This window comes from Drosophila pseudoobscura, chromosome X (genome assembly GCF_009870125.1).
Source record: "Drosophila pseudoobscura strain MV-25-SWS-2005 chromosome X, UCI_Dpse_MV25, whole genome shotgun sequence".
In the NCBI taxonomy this organism is placed as follows: Eukaryota; Metazoa; Arthropoda; class Insecta; order Diptera; family Drosophilidae; genus Drosophila; species Drosophila pseudoobscura.
Window position 1 is genome coordinate 23,467,311 of NC_046683.1, and position 24,678 is coordinate 23,491,988.

Below are 24,678 nucleotides of genomic sequence, written 5' to 3' on the forward strand. Positions count from 1 at the left end.
TATGTGTACAATCTAATAGGCAATTGAATTTTTTAATGAAGTCTATACCTATAATGCCATCGCTAGGGATTGGAAAGTTTTGTTCAACTAAATGATAATCGTGTGGGATTATATACTTTCCTGTAGATAATTCTACGAATGCTAAACCTTTTGAAAAAACTGAACCTTCGCCGATTCCTGATATTTTGGTTGATATGTTAACATTAACATTATCAAAAATATCGATATTTTCTTTTAGTATTGAAATGTCTGCACCAGTATCTATTAATAAGGTAAATGTATTACCTGTTTTCAAATTTTTAAGCTTTATAAATATTCCTGAACTAAGATTGATGTTGTATACTATCGCACAATTTGAATATCTTAAGGGGTTTGTTAGTTTTCCGAACTACTTTCAGTAGCTCGTACATTTACATTGTTGGCATTGTTTTGGCCTCTGTTTGAGTTGCCCTGGCCCCTATAGTTTCCTCTATTTTGGCCTCTATTTTGGTAATTACCTCTGTTTGATCTATTATTGCCTCGGTTATTGTAATTTCTTCGATAACCGCGACCACTGTTGCCTCTGTAATGAAATACTGTGCTGGCATTTCCAGTTGTTTAGGTGCTGCAATGGATGTATTTACCCATTGCGTCGTTGAAAGTATTGAAGTTGCCTGCTTCAAGTATTAGGCGCAGCTTGTCATGCTCACAATTGCGAGTCATGGCTGCTATGGACTCTTTCGTCGAAAATTTGTTGGCGTTATCTGCGTCTAGCCCTTCATCAATATATGATGCTTCGAGCTGCTTGCGCAGATTGTCAATATCGGTGGTATATTGAGATGCCGTTTTTCCTTCTTGTTTAATATTGGATATTTTTGCTTTAATAACGTCAGAGGATTCTCCCTTGACGTTATCATTAAGCTTTTGGATTATGCCATTGATCGTTTGTTCACTTTGGACTTTATAAAGGATAGAGCCCGTTATCTTTGATTTGATAACTTCAATAGCTAGATCTTCTTGATCTCCTTTAGTCCTATCCGTGATTTTCAACGCTGCTAAGAAACGTTGAAGAGACTGTTTACTGCCATCAAACTCTGGGATAGAGGATAAGACTAGATTAACGTACTGCCGATCTTTTTCTACTTGGTTAATTTTGTCTGATATTGTTATTTTGGTTTTTAGTTCCGAGTCGCTTCCGACGTCGGTGTCTATTATATCTTTGCAAAGGTCTATACTTTCTAATTGAGGATTTAATTCTGTGTCGCTTTCGACTTCAGTGTCTATTATCGGCTTCGATTCATCTATATTGTCTAGTTGACTTTCATCAAAATGAGCTAACGAACATAGACTTTTTGGGACATTTATTTCAATACCTCTTCTTTCTGCAATGGTTGTCAACCTTGTATTCAAAGATCGCAATAGCCTTTGGCATTGATGCTGGTTTTCACTAGTTAGCTTGTTATGTGGAGAGCTTACTAATTGTGTGATTCTATTATATTGTGCTACTATGTTATTGACATGGTGTATTAGCGTTTCTGTTTTTATACCCGATACTCAAAATGAGTATTGGGGTATATTAGATTTGTGGTAAAAGTGTATGTGTGTAACGTCCAGAAGGAATCGTTTCCGACCCCATAAAGTGTATATATTCTTGATCAGCATCAATAGCCGAGTCGATTGAGCCATGTCTGTCTGTCCGTCCGTCCGTCTGTCCGTCCCCTTCAGCGCCTAATGCTCAAAGACTATAAGAGCTAGAGCAACGATGTTTTGGATCCAGACTTCTGTGATATGTCACTGCTCCAAAAATATTTCAAAACTTTGCCCCGCCCACTTCCGCCCCCACAAAGGGCGAAAATCTGTGGCATCCACAATTTCGACGATACGAGAAAACTAAAACCGAAAAATCGTAGAAGCTGACTATATCTTCTAGAGTGCAAAATCTGAACCAGATCGTATAATTATTACAGCCAGAATCACGAAAACAATTTCACTCTTTCTCGCTCTGTCTCACTCTAACACACAGGTTTCATGGTCGGTTTTGCCAATTGCAAAATATGAGTTCAAGGATCTCAGAACCCATAAGAGCTAGAGCAACCAAATTTGGTATCCACACTCCTGTGATATCGGACCTTGATCGTTTTGTGTCCAAATTTCGCCACACCCTCTTCCGCCCCCGCAAAGGACGAAAATCTGAAGCAACCACAAATCTCAGAGACTATTAAGGCTAGAGTAACCAAATTTGGTACACACACTCCATTAAGATGTCACTATAAAACGTATATCTCAGAATTTCGCCCCACCCCCATCCGCCCCCACAAAGGACGAAAATCTGTTGCATCCACAATATTGCAGATTCGAGAAAACTAAAAACGCAGAACCATAGAGAATGACTATATCTATCCGGTTGCTGAATTTGGATCAGATCAGATAATTTTTGTAGCCAAAAGGAACAAATCAATTTGCATTGGCTACGCAGCGCCCGACGTCACGCTCAGACTGATTTTTTGTCTCTCTCGCACACACTCTTTGTCGTGTCGCTTAATATTAGCGCCATCTGCCGGAGGAGAGCCATACTGACTTAGTATCGGGTATAACTGTAGAGTTGCGGTGTCCGCAGCAACTCACAACATTCCCCCTCGTTATTACTGTATTCTTGTTGATACATTTATACGACTTTTCAAAAAGTTGTTTACTTTCTATAAGTTTTTTCTCTAATACTGGCCATTCCATAATATTTTATTCGTTTTCTGCGTGCCATAAACAAGTATTAAATGAATTTGATGATGATTTCTAAGCTTTATATAGGTCCATAGCCCTACTAAGGTACCTCTTTTTCAAGGTCTTTTTATATAGGAGGTAAAGTTTTAGGAGCAAATTCAATGCTGCTATTATTGTTAGAATGGTCAGAAGTACTATTTGGGATTTTAGATGTGGTGTGTTGTCTACTACATCGACCACATTGATCACATTGGCTGTGCTATCCTGAACTTTAGAGTCATGGTTACCCATCTTGATATCTAAATTGAAATCTACTCATGAAATGGATCTGTTTGGTTCCTTCTTTATTAATTTTTTTTTCATGTATGTATAAATAAAAAAAAAGAGATAATCAACATACAAGATATCAAAAAAAAAAAAAAAAAAAAAAAAGGATTTAAAAAAAAAAAAAAAATAACTACATAATTATATTACGTTATTTCTCTAAAAAGGGAGGTGTAGTATGTTGTATGCCAAATAAGCATATGCCCACCGTATTGTAGTGTATACAATATGTCAAGTGGTCATATGCCCAAAGTTAATGTAGAGTATCACGCTCATAAACATAAAGACACTTTGTCGCAATGTTTACGTAACATAGCCACACTCAAGAGCCGTAATACGATCAGCCCCTTATATGTGGACTGGTCTGCAGTGCGAGAACTGCAGTGTCGGCAATATATTCCAAGTGGCCGAATGAGCATTCCAATGTATATGCCTTCTGCATATACATTCTTACAAACATAAATATACACATACATATGGCATGCTACATGATCCCGTTCTGCCGCTGCCCTTAGCGACAGAACTCAACCAAGAACATTATGTACTTTAGGCTAAATAAGTTTATGAAGAATAAATTGAATTCATTCCGAATACAACCCAAGAAAAGAACAGAAGTGTTCTGCTTCTATGCTATCCCGATTCTATTTCTACACAATGCAGCAGTCCTGCACTGCGCCACTTCCCTTGGTATGTCCAGCTGTGACCAGCTTAAACCTTATTCCCAGCAGATAATATCTAAACTTTTTTAAGTGCAAGATATGCTCACTTCAACTCGAGTACGTAACTACGTTGCTTAGATTCATTGCTTAGAATTAAACCGGGTGAAGCTTTCCCTCAAATACTGCAACAGAACCGCTCTGTAGCCATCTTTGGATGCGTCAGTGTGTAGCTCGGTTGAGGCATCCCTTATGTAGATTCGCAAAATAGGATCGGTTACCAGAAAGGATGTCAACTCCAGGATCGACCGTTCTTCCTCTGTTCCGTTCTTTTTCTTAAAATCGACGTCTTTTTTAAAGAGATTTGTAAAAACGATCTTTAAACACCATGCTTTTTAGTTTCCGATAGTCAACGCAGACTCTCAACGTTTGATCTTTCTTTCTGACTATTACAATTCTGGCCGCTACGTGAGAAGTAGATTTTCGCACAATACCCTGATCGAGCCACTCAGACAAACGGCTTGACGACTGGCAAAAAGGTTTTATTCCCCCATCTGGAATCATCTTAGGTTAAATTGGACATATTATAGCACCTTCGATTGACTTGTGACTGCTTTCCAATAGCTACTCGATGTTCTTCTTGTGGGTTGGAGCCACAAATTACCGAAGTTTCGAACACATTGTAAACCATTTTATACTCATCTTCCGACATTTTCTGATGTTCCAGGCCTAGAAAAGAGATCGCGTCGGCCATAAGCGAGAACTTCTTTATAAATTCCTAGTCCAATAGTCTATCATATTCCATTGCATTGCTTGGAACCACCAGGAGATTGTGTTCGGTTCGCAACTGATCTACTTCTATGTCGGCATGAAAAAATCCAATCGGCTTCGTGTTCTGGTTTCCTTGGCCCCGCTAATTTGTTGCACAGCATTTCCACATCGTTCAACTTTTCAAACACAACTTCTTTAACCAAGGTTACATCTGATCCCGTGTCAACTAGGCACTAAACTTCGATACCATTTACAAGGACTGTCCTAAACAACCCATGATTATATTCACTCTTCCAGCGTTCTTTGGACAATTACGGGAGATCATTTCGCATCAGCTGTACACGAAATTCTTGTATCCGCAATCCGCAATCCGGCGAACCGCAATTAACCGCAAAAAGAGTCGTTCTCTTTCGTAGTGATCAGACGCGTTTTTGTTTTGCGCTCCGCATTTTTTCCTTTTGTTTTGAATAAACAACCGGTGTTTTCCTAAATAAATTCTATTTAACTTCCTAACCAGACAACAATCTGGAAACCTATACTATTCCGCGAGTGCATGCCTTTTGATTTGTGTTAAAACATTATTTAACTTTTTATTTTTCGGCGTCGGCTTGTGCTTGTGTTTGTGTTGTTGCAGTGAGTGAGTACGCATTACATTGCATTGCAGTCCGCTCTCGTCTGGTAGCTTTAGTTGTTTTATCACTCTCTCGCTATCACCTCAACTTCAATAACTGTTCTTTCTCTCTCGCTCTTTAAACTTTCTGAGCAATAGCGCTCTCTGTTCAGTAGCTATCGCTATAACCGCTCTCCACTCTGCTCTCTTTTTTTACCAATTCCGCTTTGAGCGTTGTCTGGCACATTGGACTGATACCAATTTGTTTTGCAAACAATTGTAAATAAATAATAATAAAATGGAGTACGCTGTGGTCTGTGCCAAAAAAACATGTAAGAAGCAGATCACCCACGATCAGCCGAATGTCCCCTGCTGGCTCTGCGACAGCGTAGTGCACGCGAAATGCGCTGGATTTTCTGGCCTCGTGAGTGATGCTATAGCCAAACGTAATGGCTTGCATTACAGTTGCGAGACATGCCGTGCGGTGGAGAAAGACATGGTATCTTTCATGAGGCAGACGCGGAGTGGCTTTAAGGAGCTGACCGTTGGTTTTAAAAACCAATACGATCTGCTCCTAGCCATGGAGGCTCAGTTTAGCGGTTTAAAACTGCTGAATGAGTCTCCGAGGTCACTCCGCGGGATCTGCAAGTGCCAACCGTCACTCAGCCGTGAGCCGCCGAAAAACTGACTCCGACCACTCCAAGTGCGCAGCAGTTGATCTCGTTTGCCACTCCAAGGGCAACGACAGCTGCCGGCGATGCAGATTCGGTAGCCGAATTCATCGCCTCGGAGAATGTGCAGCCAAGTACGTCTGCATCGTCCGTATCCGTGGTGTCCGCAAGTTCGCTAGTTATCCCGTCTGTCCCGATCCCACCACGTCCCGGACCTCCGGATATTGCCACCACAGGTACTAGGCCTGGGGTGACTAAACCACTGGTGGGGAACGAAACCAAAACGACAAGTTTTTGTTTCACGGCTGGCCCCTGACCTTACATCTAATGATGTAAGTGCTTTTATTCAAAGCAAAATAAAAGCCGTGGGATTAAAGGTGGAGAAATTTAACTTCTCTTATGCCAGGGAGATAGCCTCGTTTAAGATAAGCATCTCCCCAACTCAATTTGACACCGTTTGCCAAATTTTGGCCGGAGCATTTGGTGGTGAAGGAGTTTAAGGCTAAGAAGAAGAATAGGCCCCCATATCGCTTCCAAATCTTTCCAGCGTGCCACCCTCAAGCTCAACTTCCTCTTCCTCAACTTCCCGTCTTGCTCCAACCTTTCCAAAAAACTAACTTCTCTTTTAGTAACCTATCAGAATGTAAGAGGCTTGCGTAGTAAGCTCAGCATTCTTTTCCGGGATAGTGTTGCATTTGCTTCCCACGTTATTGTGTTTACTGAAACCTGGTTAATGCCGGACATTCTTAGTTCTTAGATTGGGCAGGTCGGTACATAACTTTTAGAAAGGACCGTTCGTCTCGACGTGCAGGAGGGGTTCTGATTTCAGTGGACTCTAACTCCACGTCGGAACACTTCACATGCCAGGTTCAACCGGAACTGGAATTCCTGTGTGTATAACTGATTCTTCCCGCTTTCGCTATATTCATTACTTGCTCGTATATTCCACCTTTTTCGGATATCTCTATTTATGAGCAGCACTTGTCCGCTCTAACTGCTGTTTCTTCCTCGCTTCAACTTGCCAGGAACTGTTTGGTCTTCGGTAAACGAGTCCAGTAACCTAGTGCCCATGTCACGAAATGACTTTGTTGACGGCTTGCTTGACCCTGTCTCAAGTCAACCATGTGATTGCTTGATCTGTGCTTTGTATCGGATCCAACCATAGTGTTGTTAAACCGAGCCCTTCCGCTCACTATACCTGAAGACGCCTACCATCCTACTTGCGAAGTGTCGCTAGATATAAGACCAACTGTATTGGATCAGTCGAGTAGGCCACCTGAACGTGTCCGTTGCTTTCGTAAAGCCAAATTTTAGAAGCTTAATAATCTATTTAGGGATTTTGATTGGTCCGCTTTGTACTTGTGCACTGATGTCATAAAAGGCACAAGCATATTTTACAATGCTCTTGGCACATTTTTTGATTCTTGCGTCCCGTTTTCTTACCCGATTAGATCTGGAAAACCCCCTTGGTTTACCAATGAGTTATCCAGCCTAAAAAACTTAAAATCAAGACTTTATAAAAAATTTCAGGAAGTTAGTTCTCCTTGGGCCGTCAGCCGTCGGGTGCTATAGGGGGATAAACGGATGTCGGGTCGGCTCGTCACAACTGTAGACTTGGAAAGGGGCACGGGTGCCTCGGGTTCATGGCTTGCCCTGGATCCAAGGCGACTGTGCTCCGCGTCATAGGATACAGGTGGGCACGAGCGAACCGGCACCCGCCGTAACTGTACACACCGGCGGAAGTGCGACTATACTCTCCCCGTGAGGGCGGCTGGAAACAGGTCCTGGTACGGTCATGTCTCTGCCAGGATGCTGGCTAATTGTAGTCGGGCGGAGAGAAGAAAACTCTCAGTGAAATAACCCCAATCCAAGGTGACACTGTCATATGCCGAGGGATGCATGGCCGAGGGGGTGCTCGGTCGCTTATATGCGGACTCTGGATACCTGCCGACCTCCAGTTTTAATAAGGCTTCCCGGGGCACGCGGGCTATGCCTCGGGCGACTAACCCCTTCCCGCCTACTCGTGGGACCAAATATGCCAAACTCAAACATTAACATTAACACAAAAAACACCGCAAAGGAGCACGGCACTCCTCCTAAAGTGCCGGAGGGAAAAGACCATCCATCTACAAACGCATCTGGGAAACCAGTGCCCAAAAAGACGGGGAAGGAGACTAAGTCGGTCCACCGTCTCGAGGCAGCAGGCGCTGTGAGGAGAGGACCGAAAAGCCAATCGGGCCAATCCACGTCGGGGGGCCCCAAGGGCGACCCGGTTACCGGGGGGGCGACCATGCAGAGCGATATCGCGGCTGGCGGACCCCTTGGGACCGGGAACCCCTTGACAACCCCGGCAGGCGGCGCCTCTGCCTCGAAAGATAGGCCCAAGTTTCAGGACAAAAGACGTGCGGCCTTCATCCTGGGCAACGACGACCCGGTGTTCCTGGCGTCTGCCCAGGGAATCGAATCGCGGCGATGGGCCAAGACAGTCCTGCCCGACTACCAGCCAGCCAAAGCTGGCAAGGCCACAGCCAAGGCCCCAAGCAAGCGGCAACGCTCGGCGGAGGACACCGCCACACAAGTCCAACAGGCCAAGAGGACAAAGACATTGAGCAACCGCTCGTTTGCCGAGGTGGCGAGGGGAAAAACCCTGATTGGAGTCCTAGACAGGGGCTCTAAAGACGGGCAGATCCCTAGGGACAAGTGGCACCTCGTGGAAAACGAGCTCCAAGACCGTTTCCTCCAGGAGTTGGAGGAGAATGGAGGACCACCGCCCAAGTGTGAGGACGCCGGGTGGCACCAAGGCAGGGTGAAAGCCATCGCCTGCCAAGATGCTCGCTCGGCGGCCCTCTACGCGAAGGCGGTAGCGTCGCTCAAGGAGGTCTACCCAGGAGCCCAGCTGGAGGTCGTGAAGTGGGAGGACATCCCCAGCAAGCCGAGGGCCAGAGCGTGGGTCGCGGCGAAGCCTGCAGAGCCGGATAAGATTCTCCGGATTCTGCAGGTCTGCAACCCCCACCTTCCCACAGCCGATTGGAAGGTGGCCAAAGTAGAGGAGAGCAACGGGCAGAGGCGCCAAATTATCCTCGTCCTGAACGAGGAGTCGGTCAGACTTCTCCACGACACGGAGGGCGCTGTGGACTACGGCTACAAGAAAGTAGTCGTAGTACCATACAAGTCCGACTCCAAAGGCATGCAGCCGACGGTCGAGCCAGACCTGGAGCCCCCGGAGATCCCTAGTACGGAGATCAAGCCTGCGGTGTCAGACGTGGCATCAGTGGTGTCGGATGACATTTTAGATGGTTACGTCTCAGACGTGAGCGATCTCACTAGGGATCTCAAACACATCGGGGTCGCGGAGGAGTTGGACTCTTCGGAGAGCGACCACGAAAGGACAATGGTGGAGGTGGACCTCAGGAATGTCACTGATACTCCTGCAGATAAACCTCCACCATTGTAAGGCAGCATGCGCTGCTCTTCTGCTCCACCTAGCCAAGGGTGGAGCCGACATAGTCCTCATTCAGGAGCCCTGGATCCTCGGAAACAGGGTCTCTGGTCTGCGGACTCCTGACTATAAGCTATACGTAGCTGACTCCGCAGGTAAAACTCGCACCTGCATCCTTGCAAAAAGAGATTTGCACTTATTTTTGCTCCCAAATTTCAGCAATGAAGACCAAACAGCAGTGAGCCTCGAAGGCCAGGGGTGCTCACTGAGAATCTGCTCCACGTACATGGGTCACGACCAACCAGACCCCCCTCCACAGGCGCTCAGGGCGCTAATCACAGACTGCGAGGCCAAGGACACCGGCCTAATCGTAGGGTGCGACGCCAACGCACACCACTGCCAGTGGGGAAGCACTGACACCAACGAAAGGGGTGAGTACCTCTTCAACTATTTACTGACCACTCAGATGGTCCTTTTAAATAGGGGGAGTGATCCCACCTTCATTATTAAAAACCGCAAGGAGGTCCTGGACCTCACACTTGCCTCTCACGAGTTACACGGGAACATCGTATCCTGGAGGGTCCTGGAAGAGCACTCCTTCTCGGACCACAGGTACGTGGAAACCGTATTCTCTTTTTCACTACCGAGACCAGCTCAATTTCGTAACCTTAGGCGGACAAACTGGGCTCGGTACTCAGACCATCTCTGTCGTGTTCTCCCTGAGACTCCACCTGAGGAAGAGATCTCCAGGGAAGCCACGACTCATCTTGTTAAACTACTTACCGACGCCTGCAATGAGGCGCTCGATAAATCCTGCCCTTCTAGCAAGAGCAGAGGCCGGAAGAAACCTGAATGGTGGAATCCGAAACTGAGGGAACTCCGGAAAGCCTCCCGAAGACTCTTCAATAAAGCTAAGGCCGAAAACGCTGAGCAGAACTGGGCCGATTACAAGGCCAGTCTGTCAGTTTACAATAAAGAACTGAGGAAAGCCAAACGCGCCTCATGGCGTAAGTTCTGTAGCGACATTGAGAATAACTCGGAAGCCTCGCGCTTGCGCAAAGTTCTCTCGAAGACTACACCCACTCTGGGCTACCTGAAGAACGCCGACCAATCATGGACAACGTCCAGTAATGAGTCGCTAAATCTTCTCCTTAGCACCCACTTTCCCGGCTGCGATGAAAACAGACCACACTACATCGCGGCTCCCTCCGTTGCCTCAAGTGGTATCATGAACCTGCTAAGCCAGGAGAACATTTCGTGGGCAATAAAAAGCTTCAAACCATACAAATCCGCGGGACCAGATGGCATCATCCCTGCCCAACTGATTCACGCTGGACAAAAAGGCACTAGTTGGCTCAAAAGGATATATGAGGGAATCTTCTCCCATGGATATATCCCGGAAACCTGGCTTCATACCAAAGTCGTCTTCATCCCCAAGGCAGGCAAGCCCTCGCACACTGCCCCCAAAGATTTCAGACCCATAAGTCTATCGTCCTTCCTTCTGAAGACGATGGAACGGCTTTTGGGGATGCATCTTACGGTAAATATTCCGCCTAGTCTATTCTCAGACTCCCAGCATGCCTATCGGAAAGGAAGATCCACCGAAACGGCCCTACACACGATCACATCAATCATAGAAGCGTCCATCAACTGTAAGGAATACACCCTGGTAGCCTTCCTGGACATAGAAGGCGCCTTTAATAACATCCTACCGACCGCCATCACGGGTGCACTGACGGAACTGGGGGTTGACTCCCGGACGGTGAGCCTGATCGATCAGATGCTACAATGCAGGACGGTTGAGGCATCACTGGGGACGTCAACGTCCACCAGATTTGTCAGTAGAGGCACCCCGCAGGGCGGAGTCCTCTCGCCCCTCCTATGGAACGTGGCAGTGAACGAACTGCTGCGGGAGATAGAGGGGGGTGGCTGCCGCGTGGTGGCGTATGCGGACGATGTTGCTATAGCATTCTCGGGTAAATTCCCGCAGACGCTATGTGAGTGCCTGACAAGCACTCTCATGAAGATGTCAAAATGGGCAGACAAATGCGGGTTAGGCGTCAACCCGTCTAAAACGGAACTGGTGCTCTTCACTAGGAAGTACAAAGTACCGGCACTGATTCCCCCAAGACTATGTGGGGAAGCGCTAATCTTCAGCAACAACGCCAAGTATCTTGGTCTAATCCTCGATAGAAAGCTCGATTGGAAATTGAGCATAGAGGATAGAGTAAAGAAGGCCACAGTAGCCCTCTATACTTGCAGGAAAGCCATCGGACTAAGATGGGGAATGACCCCCTATATAGTTCGGTGGCTTTACACCACCATCATACGACCGATCATGCTCTATGGAGCGGTAGTATGGTGGCCAGCCTTAGACAAAAAGACATGCCTCAACAAACTCAGCAGAGTTCAACGCATGGCAGAGCTATGCATAACTGGCGGGCTACGCACTACTCCAGGGGAAGCCCTGGATACTGTGCTGGACCTCCTCCCCATAGATCTCATGGGAAAGAAAATGGCAACACTTTCCGCACTCAGAATGAGAGAAGCCGGACTGTGGAAAGCGTCCGCGGTCGGGCACTCGGGAATCCTGACGAGACACCCGCAATTACCAGAGAGGACAGATTATTGTGTCCCTACTGATCACCTCTCGACGCCTTTCCAGGTATCAATCCCACTTAGGGAGGACTGGGAGATGGGCGAACCAGGCCCCGCAAATGCGGTTCACTTCTACACTGATGGCTCAAAGTTAGACGGCCGCGTGGGAGGCGGAGTCTACTGCAGCGAGCTGAACATCAGTCATTGCTTCAGGCACCCGGACCACTGCAGTGTGTTCCAAGCGGAGGTTGTAGCCATCAAGGAGGCCATTTCCATCGTCTCCAAACTATTTCTAGACACGCACTTAGTGTGCGTTTTCTCGGACAGCCAAGCAGCTATTAAAGCTCTAGGCTCAATATCGTCGAACTCAGCGACTGTAAATGACTGCCGCAGGTCTCTGCACGAGATCGCAGAGCAGTTAGACCTCTTCCTTATATGGGTCCCAGGCCATAGGGACATCGAGGGGAACGACGCCGCCGACGAGCTAGCAAGGCAGGGTACTACAATTCCTCTCCTTATGGAGAGGGAGCAGGTAGCGATGCCTCTGGCTACGTGTAGGCTCCTCACGCACGAATTGTTTGAGCAAAATGCCAATAGGAGATGGCAGCAAACAGCTTCCTGTAAAATCACAAGATTGATATGGCCATATCGATCGAAGAAGCGCTCAGCCGAGCTGTATAGGCTCAGCAGAGCACAGTGCTCTGCAGTTACTCGAGCCATTACGGGACACTGGCAGATTGGCACTCATGCCTCTAGACTGTCAATCCCTCATAACGACTTCTGCAGGAGTTGTCGCGACGAGGAAGAAGAGGAATCGGTCGCCCACTTCTTCTGCCACTGCCCAGCCCTTGGAAATCGTCGTCTTCGTTTTCTCGGGGCTGCTTTCCTAACAGACATTTCGGACCTGTCCGAAATCAAACCGGGGACCTTGTCCAGATTCATCCAAGCCTCCGGATGGGACTGCCCTTAATTTGCAACAGCCTGTTTCTCCACGGTTTCTAGGCACTGGGAAGGGGCACACGCCCATGCGGCACCACAACGGACCTTCTATAGGTCCAAGTGAGCTTGGGAGGGTTTCATCACTCTCCCAGGCTACCGCCTGAACCTAACCTAACCTAGTTCTCCTACTTCTCACTCTCGCTATGTAACTGCTCGATCAAACTTTTCAGTTCTTAATGCACAATGCTATAAGAACTACCTATCTCGATGAAGGATACGTTTTTCTCAGAACCTTAAACAGTTTTACTGCTTCGTAAACAGTAAGCGTAGAATGTCCGCACACCCATCCTCACTATCATTTTGTAATACTTCGGCAAATAATGATCAGGCAATTGCCGATTATTTTGCCCAATTTTTCCAAACCACCTATTCTGAGGAAAGCTACTGTGGTCATCCGTACCCATACGGTTTACCGAGGTCGAACGTCATTTTCAGTCCCTTGTTAAATTAATGTTCTTTACTTCATGATCTTCTACTAGTTAAGACGGTGTTTTCACCGGGACCAGACGGGGTTCCATGCTGTATACTCAGGTGCTGTGCAGACTGTATGGACCCTTGCTTAAAGTATTCACTCTGTCCATTGATTCTTCCTTCTTCCCCACGATCTGGAAGGAATCGTTTATAATTCCTGTCCATACGAAAGGTAGCAAGTCTGAAGAGAAAAATTATATAGGTCTAGCAAAGTTATCCGCTATTCCCAAAATGTTTGAGAAGGTATTAACTCCGCACTTGCAACATCTCTGCAAATCACTTATATCTCCAACTCAGCACGGATTTATTTTTTGTTGGCTCCCTATACCCTATTTGGTGGTTCTCTTGACAGAATTACCCTGGTGGATGATCTGGGTGTTATGTTAGACCCAAAGATAAAGTTTTCCGAACACACTTCTAACATGGTAAATAGGCCATGGGCGTGCTTGGGTTTATAAAGAGGTGGTCAAAGGAATTTAACGACCCCTATATAACAAAGACTCTCTATACCTCGCTTGTTCGTCCGATCTTAGAATGCGGCTCCTGTGTATGGTGCCCTCAGTACAAAGTACACCAGGACCGTATAGAATCAGCACAGAAAAACTTTTTACTCTTTGCTCTGCGGGGCCTTAACTGCGATGCGGGTGTGAGACTCCCAACTTACACTAGTAGACTGCTATTAGTAGACCTCCCATCCTTAGTTAACAGTAGAAAAATGCTTGGTGTGATTTTTGTGCTTGATCAACTTGATCAGGGGTGACATAGACAGCCCTGATGTGGTGGGCCGCATAACTTCACGATTCCTATTAGACCTACTAGAAATTTTATACCGTTGTTCCTTCCATTTTGTAGATCGAATTATTCCTAGCATGAACCGTTTAGGACCTTCTTACGCTAGGATTATAATTCCCTCTACCATATCATATCCACCACTAATTCTCTTCCTCTTATTAAATTACTAATCCTTACACACCTATCTAGCAATTAGTAATTAATAATTGTAGTGGTATTTTTATGTTTATTTTGAATGCATGTCTAGTTCTCTTAGAAACTTTCGTGCTAATATACTGGTGTCACACGGGCCACTTGACGGTGCAGTAATTGCATCGCCTCTTAAAAGACGCAGTCAACGTCCATTAAATATTGTTATGATATAGCTAATTCCAAGATTTATCTTTTAGATGAAGAAAATATAGTTCGAATGGAGGTAGAAAATGGTTCCTTCTGGCCAAACATCCGGCCAATTTTCTTATACCATGAAATTGTATACAAAATGCAGATACATTACTTACGTGCAAGTTAGTCAGAATATTTCTTACACCTTCAACCAGATGTGTGAGAAATTTCGTTCTTTCAGTGTTACTGAAAAGAGATCGACGCACAGATGTCATTTGCACTAAACAAGATATGGAGTAGCTAGCTAAACCATTTGGAAGAATCTGGTATAAATCAAAAAAAAGTTTCAGTGTGTTTAAGTCCAGGAACGCAGGCCGCCAGGCTGTTGGAATCTATTTACAAGACAACATTATTTCGAATACTCACTCTTTAAATCCATTTATAACATACCTGAACATTGTTCATATCATCGGCAGATTCATCTGTTGAACTTCCAATAAAATCAAAGCTCAAACAATTTTTCGTCAGTCGCAGCACATGAGATATCAACCTTAATATGCATAAAGTACCCAAAAGTTAGCAGACCGAATTCAATTTTATTAATAATACAATGGGACTAGCTATATGGTCCGAAGTTAATAGCCTTGCAGATCCATTGTTCCTATTCTAAGTCATAATGTACTAAATTGTGTAAAGACAGCATTTTCCCGCCACATTTAATTCATAATGTAAGTGCAAAAAATTAAGTTTTTGACCATTAGCAATTTAACCGCATAAACTTCACGATTCCCATTAGACTTACTAAAAACTATATACCGTTGTTCCTTCCACTTTGTATATCGAATCATTCCTTGCATGAACCGTTTAGGGTCTTATGCTCGGATTATAATTCCCTCTACCATATTATATCTACCACTCTTCCTCTTATTAAGTCACTAATCCTCACACACCTTTCTAGTAATTTGTAATTGTAGTGGAATTTGTATTTGTAGTTTGAATGCATGCTTAGTTGCGTAGTAAGTGTTGAGCTAATTTTCCTCGAATATTAGCCTTACAACTATCTTTCCTGCATGTTCGCGTTCGGTTCGGCTACTCGCCACACGTCATGCGCCAGCGCCCCTCGGTCGGTTGGGCGGGAGGAGGGCTGCGTTTTGTCTGGGATACGCGTAAAAATTAGACACTGGCTCGGACTCCAAGAATATAATTTTTTCAGACAAATAGTACGCCTCAGCACTTCCCACTTCTGCACGGGGATAGAATATCCATCAAAAACGTTTAAAATCTTCCCGAATTTATCAGCCGATATTTTTACTTCATTTTCCCTGCGTTCGTCCACCCCTGTTTTGAGGGTTAAAAGCTGCAAGCCAATCGGGCCAATCCACGTCGGGGGCCCCAAGGGCCCAATAACGATATCGCGGCTGGCAGACCCCTTGGGGCCGGGGACCCCTTGACAACCCGGGCAGGCGCCGCTTCTGCCTCGAAAGATAGGCCCAAGTTTCAAGACAAGAGACGTGCGGACTTCATCCTGGGCAACGACGACCCAGTGTTTCTGGCGTCTGCCCAGGGCATCGAATTGCGCCCATGGGCCAAGACGGTCCTGCCGAGCTCCAGGACCGCTGCCTCCAGGAGTTGGAGGAATATGGAGGACCACCACCCAAGTGTGAGGAAGCCGGGTGGCCCCAAGACAAAGTGAAAGCCATCGCCTGCCAAGATGCTCGCTCGGCGGCCATCTACACGAAGCGGTAGCATCGCTCAAGGAGGTCTACCCATGAGCCAAGCCGTAAAATGGGAAGACATCCCCAGCAAGCCGAGGGCCAGAGCTAGGTCTCGGCGAAGCCTGCAGAGCCGGAAAAGATTCTCCGGATCCTGCAGGTCTGCAACTCCCACCTTCCTACAGCCGATTGGAAGGTGACCAAGGTAGAGGAGAGCAATGGAAAGAGACGCCTAATCATCCTCGTGCTAAACGAGGAGTCGGTAAGCCTTCTCCATGACACGGAGGGTAGCGTGGACTACGGCTACAAGAAGGTTGTCATAGTACCATACCCGGAGATCCCTAGCATGGAGCCGACATAGTCCTCATTCAGGAGCCCTGGATCCTCGGAAACAAGGTCTCTGGTCTGAGGACTCCTGACTATAAGCTATACGTAGCTGACACCGCAGGTAAAACCCGCACCTGCATTCTTGCAAAAAGAGATTTGCACTTATTTTTTCTCCCAAATTTCAGCAATGAAGACCAAACAGTAGGGAGCTTCGAAGGCCATGGGCGCTCACTGAGGATCTGATCATCGGTCACGACCAACCCGACCCACCTCCACATGCGCTCCGAGTGCTAATCGCAGACTCCGAGGCCAAGAACACCATCCTAATCGTAGGATGCGACGCCAACGCACATTCACTGTCAGTGGGGAATCACTGACACTAACGATAGGGGTGAGTACCTTTTCAATTATTTACTGACCACCCAGGTGGTCCTATTAAATCGGCGAAGTGATCCAACCTTCATTATTAAAAACCGCAAGGAGGTCCTGGACCTCACACTTGCCTTTCATGAGATACATGGGTACATCGTATCCTAGAGCGTCCTGAAAGGGCATTCCTTCTCGGACCACAGGTACGTGGAAACCGTATTCTCTTTTTCACCACCGAGACCAGCTCAATTCCGGAACCTCAGGCGGACAAACTGGAATCGGTACTCAGACCACCTTTGTCGTGTTCTCCCTGAGACTCCACCTGAGGAGGAGTTTTCCAGGGAGGCCACGACTCATCTCGTTAAAACATCTACCGACACCTGCAATGAGGCGCTCGATATATCCTGCCCATCTGGCAAGAGCAGAGGCCGGAAGAAAACTGAATGGTGGACTCCTAAACTGTGGGAGCTCCGGAAAGCCTCCCGGAGACTCTTTAACACAGCTAAGGCTGAGAACGTTAAGCGGAACTGGGCCGAATACAAGGTCAGTCTGTCAACTTATAAGAAAGAACTTAGGAAAGCCAAACGCGCCTCATGGCGTAAGTTCTGTAGCGAAATCGAGAATAACTCAGAAGCCTCGCGCTTGCGGAAAGTTCTCTCGAAGACTACACCCACTCTGGGCTACCTGAAGAATGCCAACCAATCGTGGACAACGTCCAGCAATGAGCCGCTACATCTTCTCCTCAACACCCACTTCCCCGGCTGCGATGAAAACAGACCACACTAAGTCGCGGCTCCTTCCATTGCCTCAAGTGATATCAGTGATATCACGAACCTGCTAAGCCAGGAAAACATTTCCTGGGCAATCAAAAGCTTCAAACCATACAAGTCTGCGGGGCCAGATGGCATTATCCCTGCCCAACTGATTCACGCTGGACAAAAAGCCACTAATTGGCTCAAATGGGAATCTCCCATGGATATATCCCGGAAACCTGGCTTCATACCAAAGTCGTCTTCATTCCTAAGGCAGGCAAGCCCTCGCATACCGCCCCCAAAGATTTCAGACCCATAAGTCTATCGTCTTTCCTTCTGAAGACGATGGAACTCCTGGGGATGCATCTCACGGTGAGTATTCCGCCTAGTCTAGTCTCAGATTCCCAGCATGCCTATCGGAAGGGAAGATCCACCGAAACGGCCCTACACACGGTCACATCGATTATAGAAGCGTCCCTTAACTGTAAGGAGTACACCCTCGTAGCCTTCCTCGACATAGAAGGCGCCTTTAATAACATCCTCCCGACCGCCATCTCGGGTGCACTGACGGACCTGGGGGTTGACTCCCGGACGGTGAGCCTGATCGATCAGATGCTACAATGCAGGACGGTTGAGGCATCACTGGGGACGTCAACGTCCATCAGATTTGTCAGCAGAGGCACCCCTCAGGTCGGAGTCCTCTCGCCCCTCCTATGGAACGTGGCAGTGAACGAGCTGCTGCGGGAGATAGAGGGGGTGGCCGCCGCGTGGTGGCGTATGCGGACAATGTTGCCACAGCATTCTGCGGTAAAATTCCGCAGACGCTGTGTGAGTGCTTGACAAGCACACTCATGAAGACGTCAAAATGGGCAGACAAATGCGGTCTAGGTGTCAATCCGTTTAAAACGGAACTTGTGCTTTTCACTAGAAGTACAGAACCCCCAAAACTATGTGGGGAAGCGCTAGTCTTTATCAACAACGCCAGGTATCTTGGCCTAATCTTCGATAGAAAGCTCGACTGGAAATTGAGCATAGAGGATAGAGTATACACTTGCAGGAAAACCATCGGAATGACCCCTTATATAGTTCGGTGGCTCTACACCGCCATCATACGACCAATCATGCTCTATGGAGTGGTGGCATGGTGGCCAACCTTTGACAAAAGAACACGCCTCAGTAAATTCAGCAGAGTTCAACGCATGGCAGAGCCATGCATAACTGGCGGGCTACGCACTACTCCAAGTGAAACCTTCGATACCATGCTGGACCTCCTTCGCGTAGACCTCATGGGAAAGAATGTTGCAACACTTTCCGCCCTCAGAATGACGGAAGCCAAACTATGGCAAGCATCCGCGTTTGGTCACTCGGGAATCCTGACAAGACTACCGCAATCCCGTATCAATCCCACCTAGGGAGGACTGGGAGATGGGCGAACCGAGACCCGCAAACGCGGTCCACTTGTACACTGATGGCTCAAAGATAGACGGACGCGTTGGTGGCGGTGTCTACTACAACGAGCTAGGAGGGGTTTTATCGTTTTTTTTTTGCCATGTCATGACACCATAAGTTTTGGAAACTAAGATACCATAAATAAAACAAGCGCTGCGTGCCTTTTTCTACAGTCACAGTAGAGTTCGATTGAAAGTAAAAAAGCGCAGCACTTGCTTTAAAAGAAAGACGTGGGTTTTGGCTAAAGGCGCGAATTCCTTCGCCAATAATTTATTGAGCGAATAAAAAAACAAGTCACAAGAATAAAACTAGAGACTGGAAACTTCAGAGCAAAGATAGCTGCTTTTGTAGCTAAATTTTACATTTTCTTTGTTATAGCACTAGCAGATGATGTCGAAAAAGGTCAACGAAAATCCGAGCACCAACTGAAGGACCAAATCCGAAGCGAAAGTCCCAAGACCAAGCGAAAATATCTTTTCATTCAAAGCCGACAGTAAAATTATCAGCATATTGAATTGACAAAACATCATGCGCGTTCTGATTACGTTGAACTGTTATCTAATTTTTTTGGGATCGGTTCCGAAAGGTCATTTTTTTCGATCCATGAACGCTGGATGTCTGAGGCGATTTATCCCTTAAATATATATATTTTTCGAGAGTATTTTAAATTGAAAAATCAAAAAGAAAATTATTTGCGAGATGTATCTATTTTTATTGTTGGTTTTTATATAAATTTATATAAATCTGGACTTTCAATTTATATGCAAAATGTATAATAATAAAGAAGTTGATCGGAAAATTACAAATGTCGTTTTAAAAGAGATTTTTTCGGTATCTATCTGATGAATATATCGCACTTGCATTGTTTAACGATAAAGTAACTTTCATGGAGAACGAAAAATGGTGGCGCAACTCTTGACCATTTGTGTTAACGATGATGATCTGAAAACACTTACTTTTAAAGGAATAGATTTTCAAACATTAATTACAAAGAGACTATCTGATTTTGTAACAAATAATTCTTATATATTTTTCGATCGGCTTAATATTTTAAAAGCTTTTCTAACTAAAGATCCTTCAGAATGGCACTAATAAGGACTATCGAAGTATAAAGTGGCTGAACAGCCGAACTTTGAGCTTAAGTCGGCACATCTAAACTTTGTAGAATCTACAAATAAGGGCAACCTAGTCCTTGCCACCCAACTAGGGTCCCGACCATACCCATACGAGACAACTGTCTGAGCCTCCAATTAAGAGAGTAATATTTTCAACTGAGTTCGTTATCAAAATCTCCGTATGCTTACAATAAGTATCAAAGCCATAACATATTCATCTTAAATAGGTGCAATTTCAGCAGCACGAGGCTACGAGGCAAAAACTGAAGACTGCACCATGTACTGCAGAATGCAATTATTTTGTGGTCTCGGGCTACGTATGTTAAACATGGCATTCACAGAGAAATACAAATAATGGGAGAAGACTTCTGGAAAAAAGGTGCTAGGCAGACCAAGAAAACACAGAATAATTTCTATATTTTTAATGCTTTTATTAAATTGAAATTTAATAAATGCATTCCAATCCCCACTCTTTCCTTACACACTTTCCAGGCTTAGTACCCATGCATCCAAAACAACGGATGGGACGGCCTTCAAACCGCACTAAATTCGGGACCACAAGTGAGCTTATGGATTCAAACGCCTTAGACTATTCTAGCCCATTGAATTATGTAAAACTAAAGACAAAAGAACATTTCTTCTCATAACGACTTGTTCTTTGAACGATTATTATTTTTGTACGCTAACTAAAAACATACAATACTAAAAAATGAACAGTTAAGACAATGATAACATACATATACATATACATACATGTACATATCTTCATTAACAAAAAAAAGTTCGCTTTAATTGTTTTTTGATCGAAAATTCTTTTAGCATCTACAGTGGCGAGTGGGATGCATGGTTATCACTTGTCAGTTTAAACGCCTATAAAATCTTTAAAAATGTATCAATCCTTCTGTGAAGGTTACAAATTTTGTTGAGTTTTATGAGAATTAAAAAAAAAATTTAAAACAAACTTAATTCAGTGTAATATCACAGGAGCCTGCACACTTAATTTAGTTGATCTAGCATATAAATTCTTTAAGAACTTGGCGACAAAATAGACGAATAGACGGACGGACAGGCAGACATGGCTATATCGACTCGGCTATTAATACTTATCAAGAATCATATACTTTATGGGGTCGGAAACGCAAAACTAATATGTCTCTATACTCTTTGAGTATCGGATGTAAAAACTTACGCCTTCTGTGATTCATCCATAAATTTAAGGTTCTTGCTGTTATCACGCGCTGTTATTAAAAGTGAGCAAGATAGTAGAAATGTGTCGTAAAGTTGCTGGTCACGATAGGATGTAGCAATCTTCCGATTCTTGGAGAAGGACAAGTGTACATCTAATTCAACAATAGAATTCATTTCAGATACCAATTGTGATAAGATTTGAACGCCAACTGTGCAGTGTTCCACAGAACCCTAGAAGCCAAAATTAAAATTAGTGTTAGCGTCTTTACTGTTAAGAACTTGCCACATACCTGTAAAAACTTTTTTACGTCTTCTAATAAATTTTGAAAGATCAATTCACCTTTGTAAGTATCGAACCATCCAAATTTTGTAATTTTGGCCAGGAGTGTAACCAAAGCTTGAATAACAAAATGTTGCAAGTTAGGCCTTGTGGCCAAGTAATTTAATGCATAGCTACGAATGTCGATTCTTTGCTCAAGGGTGAGTCCCTGTATTAGTTTTGTAAGGGTTGATGCGGCAAGCAGCTGTGCATAACTCGAATCAGCTCGGTCTAATAGAAGCTGACATTTTGGTAGCGCATCTGAGCTACTTACAAATGTAGCAAGGGCTTTTTCTGCATCCCCACGAATGCAAACGTCTGTAGCTTCGTAAAGTTGTTTGCACAGAACTTCAAGCTGCTGTATCTCCTAAAAAAAATAAATTTTTTTAAACAAGTTTTAATTATCATTTCAATAATGAAATCTAATGGTAATACAATCTATAAAGCTATTAATAATGTGGGAAAAGAGATACGGATTCCGATATTTGTTGTGAAGAATCAAATCCACTTTTTTAAGAGATTTTCGTTTCCGAATAACGAATATATGTTATTTTAGCCGGTACTCAAAGATTACAGTTCAATAGGTATAAATGTATGTACCCCCAGCAATAAAAAAAAGTCGCACTCTGAAATATAAACGCATTTGTTTATGCCCTCTCCAGTCGGTGGTTTTCTCAAATATTATTCTTATATCTGTAGCTTTGTAAAGTTGTTTGCACAGTATTTTAAGTTGCTGTAATTCACAAAAATAAATACATTTGTACATAAATGTACGAGAGTTTAAATCATGATTTTAATAACACTATGCAACAACATATTTAAGTTTCGAACTAAGCCGAGTTTTTCTGATAGATTTGGGACTTTATTTTTCTTTAAGGAATCAGGGTTTTTATACCTGGTACTAGAAAAGTATAGGGATGTAATAGATATTTCGTTGAAATGGAAGTGTAAATTCCGTTTCCGACCCCATACGGTATATATGTATATTAGTGTCCCTTAAATGGGGGAATTTTTTTTTCCGAATTCAATCACGCATACCCTCTTATTTTTTCCTTTTCCATAAAGTATATGTGTTCTAAAAATTATTTGAAAATTTTGTCATTAACCAATGCCGAATCACACTCAAAATTTTACATATATAAAAGGTAAAATTTTAACCAATGAACGCAGTTCTGATATTTTATTGGGAATATTTTCTTTTTAAAGTCTCCTTTTTATAATCCGGGTACATTTTTCTATGCTCCTAAACGCAAAGTAACGAAAAATGTTTTTGTTCCGCATCCACTGTTAGACGGCCGTAAGTCTTTCATCAATTTCACAGCTCTTTCTGCTGTATCATTTACTGCCTTAAGTAATGAAAGACTAGTCTTGCTTTTTAAGTAAGATGGGTTACTGTTCCATGATGAAGGGCATAGACTCAAAAACTGTCATATAAAATCGTCCATGTGTTTGTCTAAAATGGAAAGAAAACAAAAAATTGCATATTTGAGTTAATACTAAAAGGTTTTAATATTACTTACCAAAAAGTGCACCGTTAAGATCTTCCATCGATGGTACATATCGTTTTCCTAAGCTGGTTCTATTTTGTTTAGTCAAATTTGTGACCATTCTTTCCTTTACATCAAAAGTAACGTCGTCATCAAAAAGTGAGAGAGCCGATATTTCATCATGTAGATACCATAAATGATGACAAAATTTCTTCAAAGCAGCTTTTGCTATAGTTTCATCGATAGTTTCATATTCTTTCAAGGATTTTAAAAAGCATAAATCCTGATACGGTGCTTTCAAGATACTACGAACAATGACAGGTCGTATATAGCTGCGATTTCTTTTTGAGTGAGCTTGAGCTGAGAGCTTAAAATTGACATTTTTAAGGTGTAAATGGCTCGTGCCATCCAACGAGCTTGATGCATTGCGCCAGGATGTCTTCCATTCTGTTCCCGTCCAATATCACCACCTAGGAATATTATGGAGAGTTCAATTAACTCCCGAAAGTCTCCTCTAGCAAAATTTTCTTTCAGTTTCGCTTGAAAAAATGCCAACCCCTCATTATATTTAGAACGGCTAAAGTGCGCTTCCACAGTTTGTAGACCAGATTGTATTTTTGAAAGGTCCAGATTTTTCCAAGTATCCTTAAGCTTTTTAAAAAGGGGAATATCTGGACTTCTTGCTATTTCTGCAACTTTTACTTCAAAAACACTTTTTAGCACAAGCTCGTAGATATATGTAATGGCGACAGGCAAAATATAGCAAATCTCTATTAAATTTTTGCTCTAACAATACGCACGTGCCGTTAAACCGACGTGTGTTTGAAGCTGTTGTATCAAAACAAAGAATTTGTACGCAATCTTCAAGATTCCATTTGAGAACCGCATTCCAAACAGCTTGTGCTTGCTCTTTACCTGTCGAATTTTGCAGATGTGGCACTGCAATGAGTTGTTCTGTATTGTCAAATGCGATTACAATCGGAAGACGTTCCTCCTTACAGCTTCAACCATCTAGAGCTGGTAAAAGCTTTCCATCCCAGTGCAGACAGACAACTTCTGGGATATTATTGTTGAAATCCTCTTTTATCGCTATAGCACGTTTCTTCCGACTTTCTGTACAAATTCGTTGAAAGGTAGACTTGTTAATACTAAGCTCATCAAAATTGTAACCAAGTGCCTCTACAGTAGCTTTAAGAACGTAAACAGAGAACGTACACTATGCTGGCACCTCTCTAAGGCAGCCACGAGCTTCGGAGTGACTAAGTCTTTTTATGTTTTGAGGCTGACCACTTTCTGTTATCATGGAATTATGAGAGCTTTCAGCTATATCTTCCAAGCTTGACAGTAAATCATCCTACAAAGTTAAATAGTAAAGTTCTAAAAATCATTAAGAATAATTTCATATAAATTAACTGTGTGAAAAACAAAATTCAAAGAAGGTGCACCCAATGAAGAATCATGTTTTTTTGCCGGGTTTCTTCTTTCAAACGCCTTGTTTGAGAGCGTTCTTCCTTATTGGCCAATTCTTTATATTTATAACGGAAAGGATTTTATAACCTTTTTGTTATATATGTATGTTATATATATTTAAAACAAATACTTTTCAAT

The 24,678-nt window shown here is 44.1% G+C and overlaps 1 protein-coding gene across 6 annotated transcripts in view; it reads right to left on the bottom strand.

Annotated features, from left to right (window-relative positions):
- Ranbp16 (Ran-binding protein 16) overlaps nt 1-24,678 on the bottom strand; it is a 292,018-nt gene that overhangs the window by 218,442 nt on the left and 48,898 nt on the right. For 5 of the 6 annotated variants that reach the window (XM_033383583.1, XM_033383585.1, XM_033383582.1 and 2 more), the window contains exons 2-5: nt 21,555-21,950; nt 21,266-21,495; nt 14,803-14,902; nt 14,529-14,744 (exon numbers count right to left, since the gene is read on the bottom strand). In XM_033383583.1, coding sequence (XP_033239474.1) covers nt 14,529-14,744; nt 14,803-14,902; nt 21,266-21,495; nt 21,555-21,950 — 942 coding nt within the window. Of the gene's footprint in view, nt 1-14,528; nt 14,745-14,802; nt 14,903-21,265; nt 21,496-21,554; nt 21,951-24,678 lie in introns of those variants that run through there. The other variant, XM_033383587.1, reaches the window with a different exon arrangement.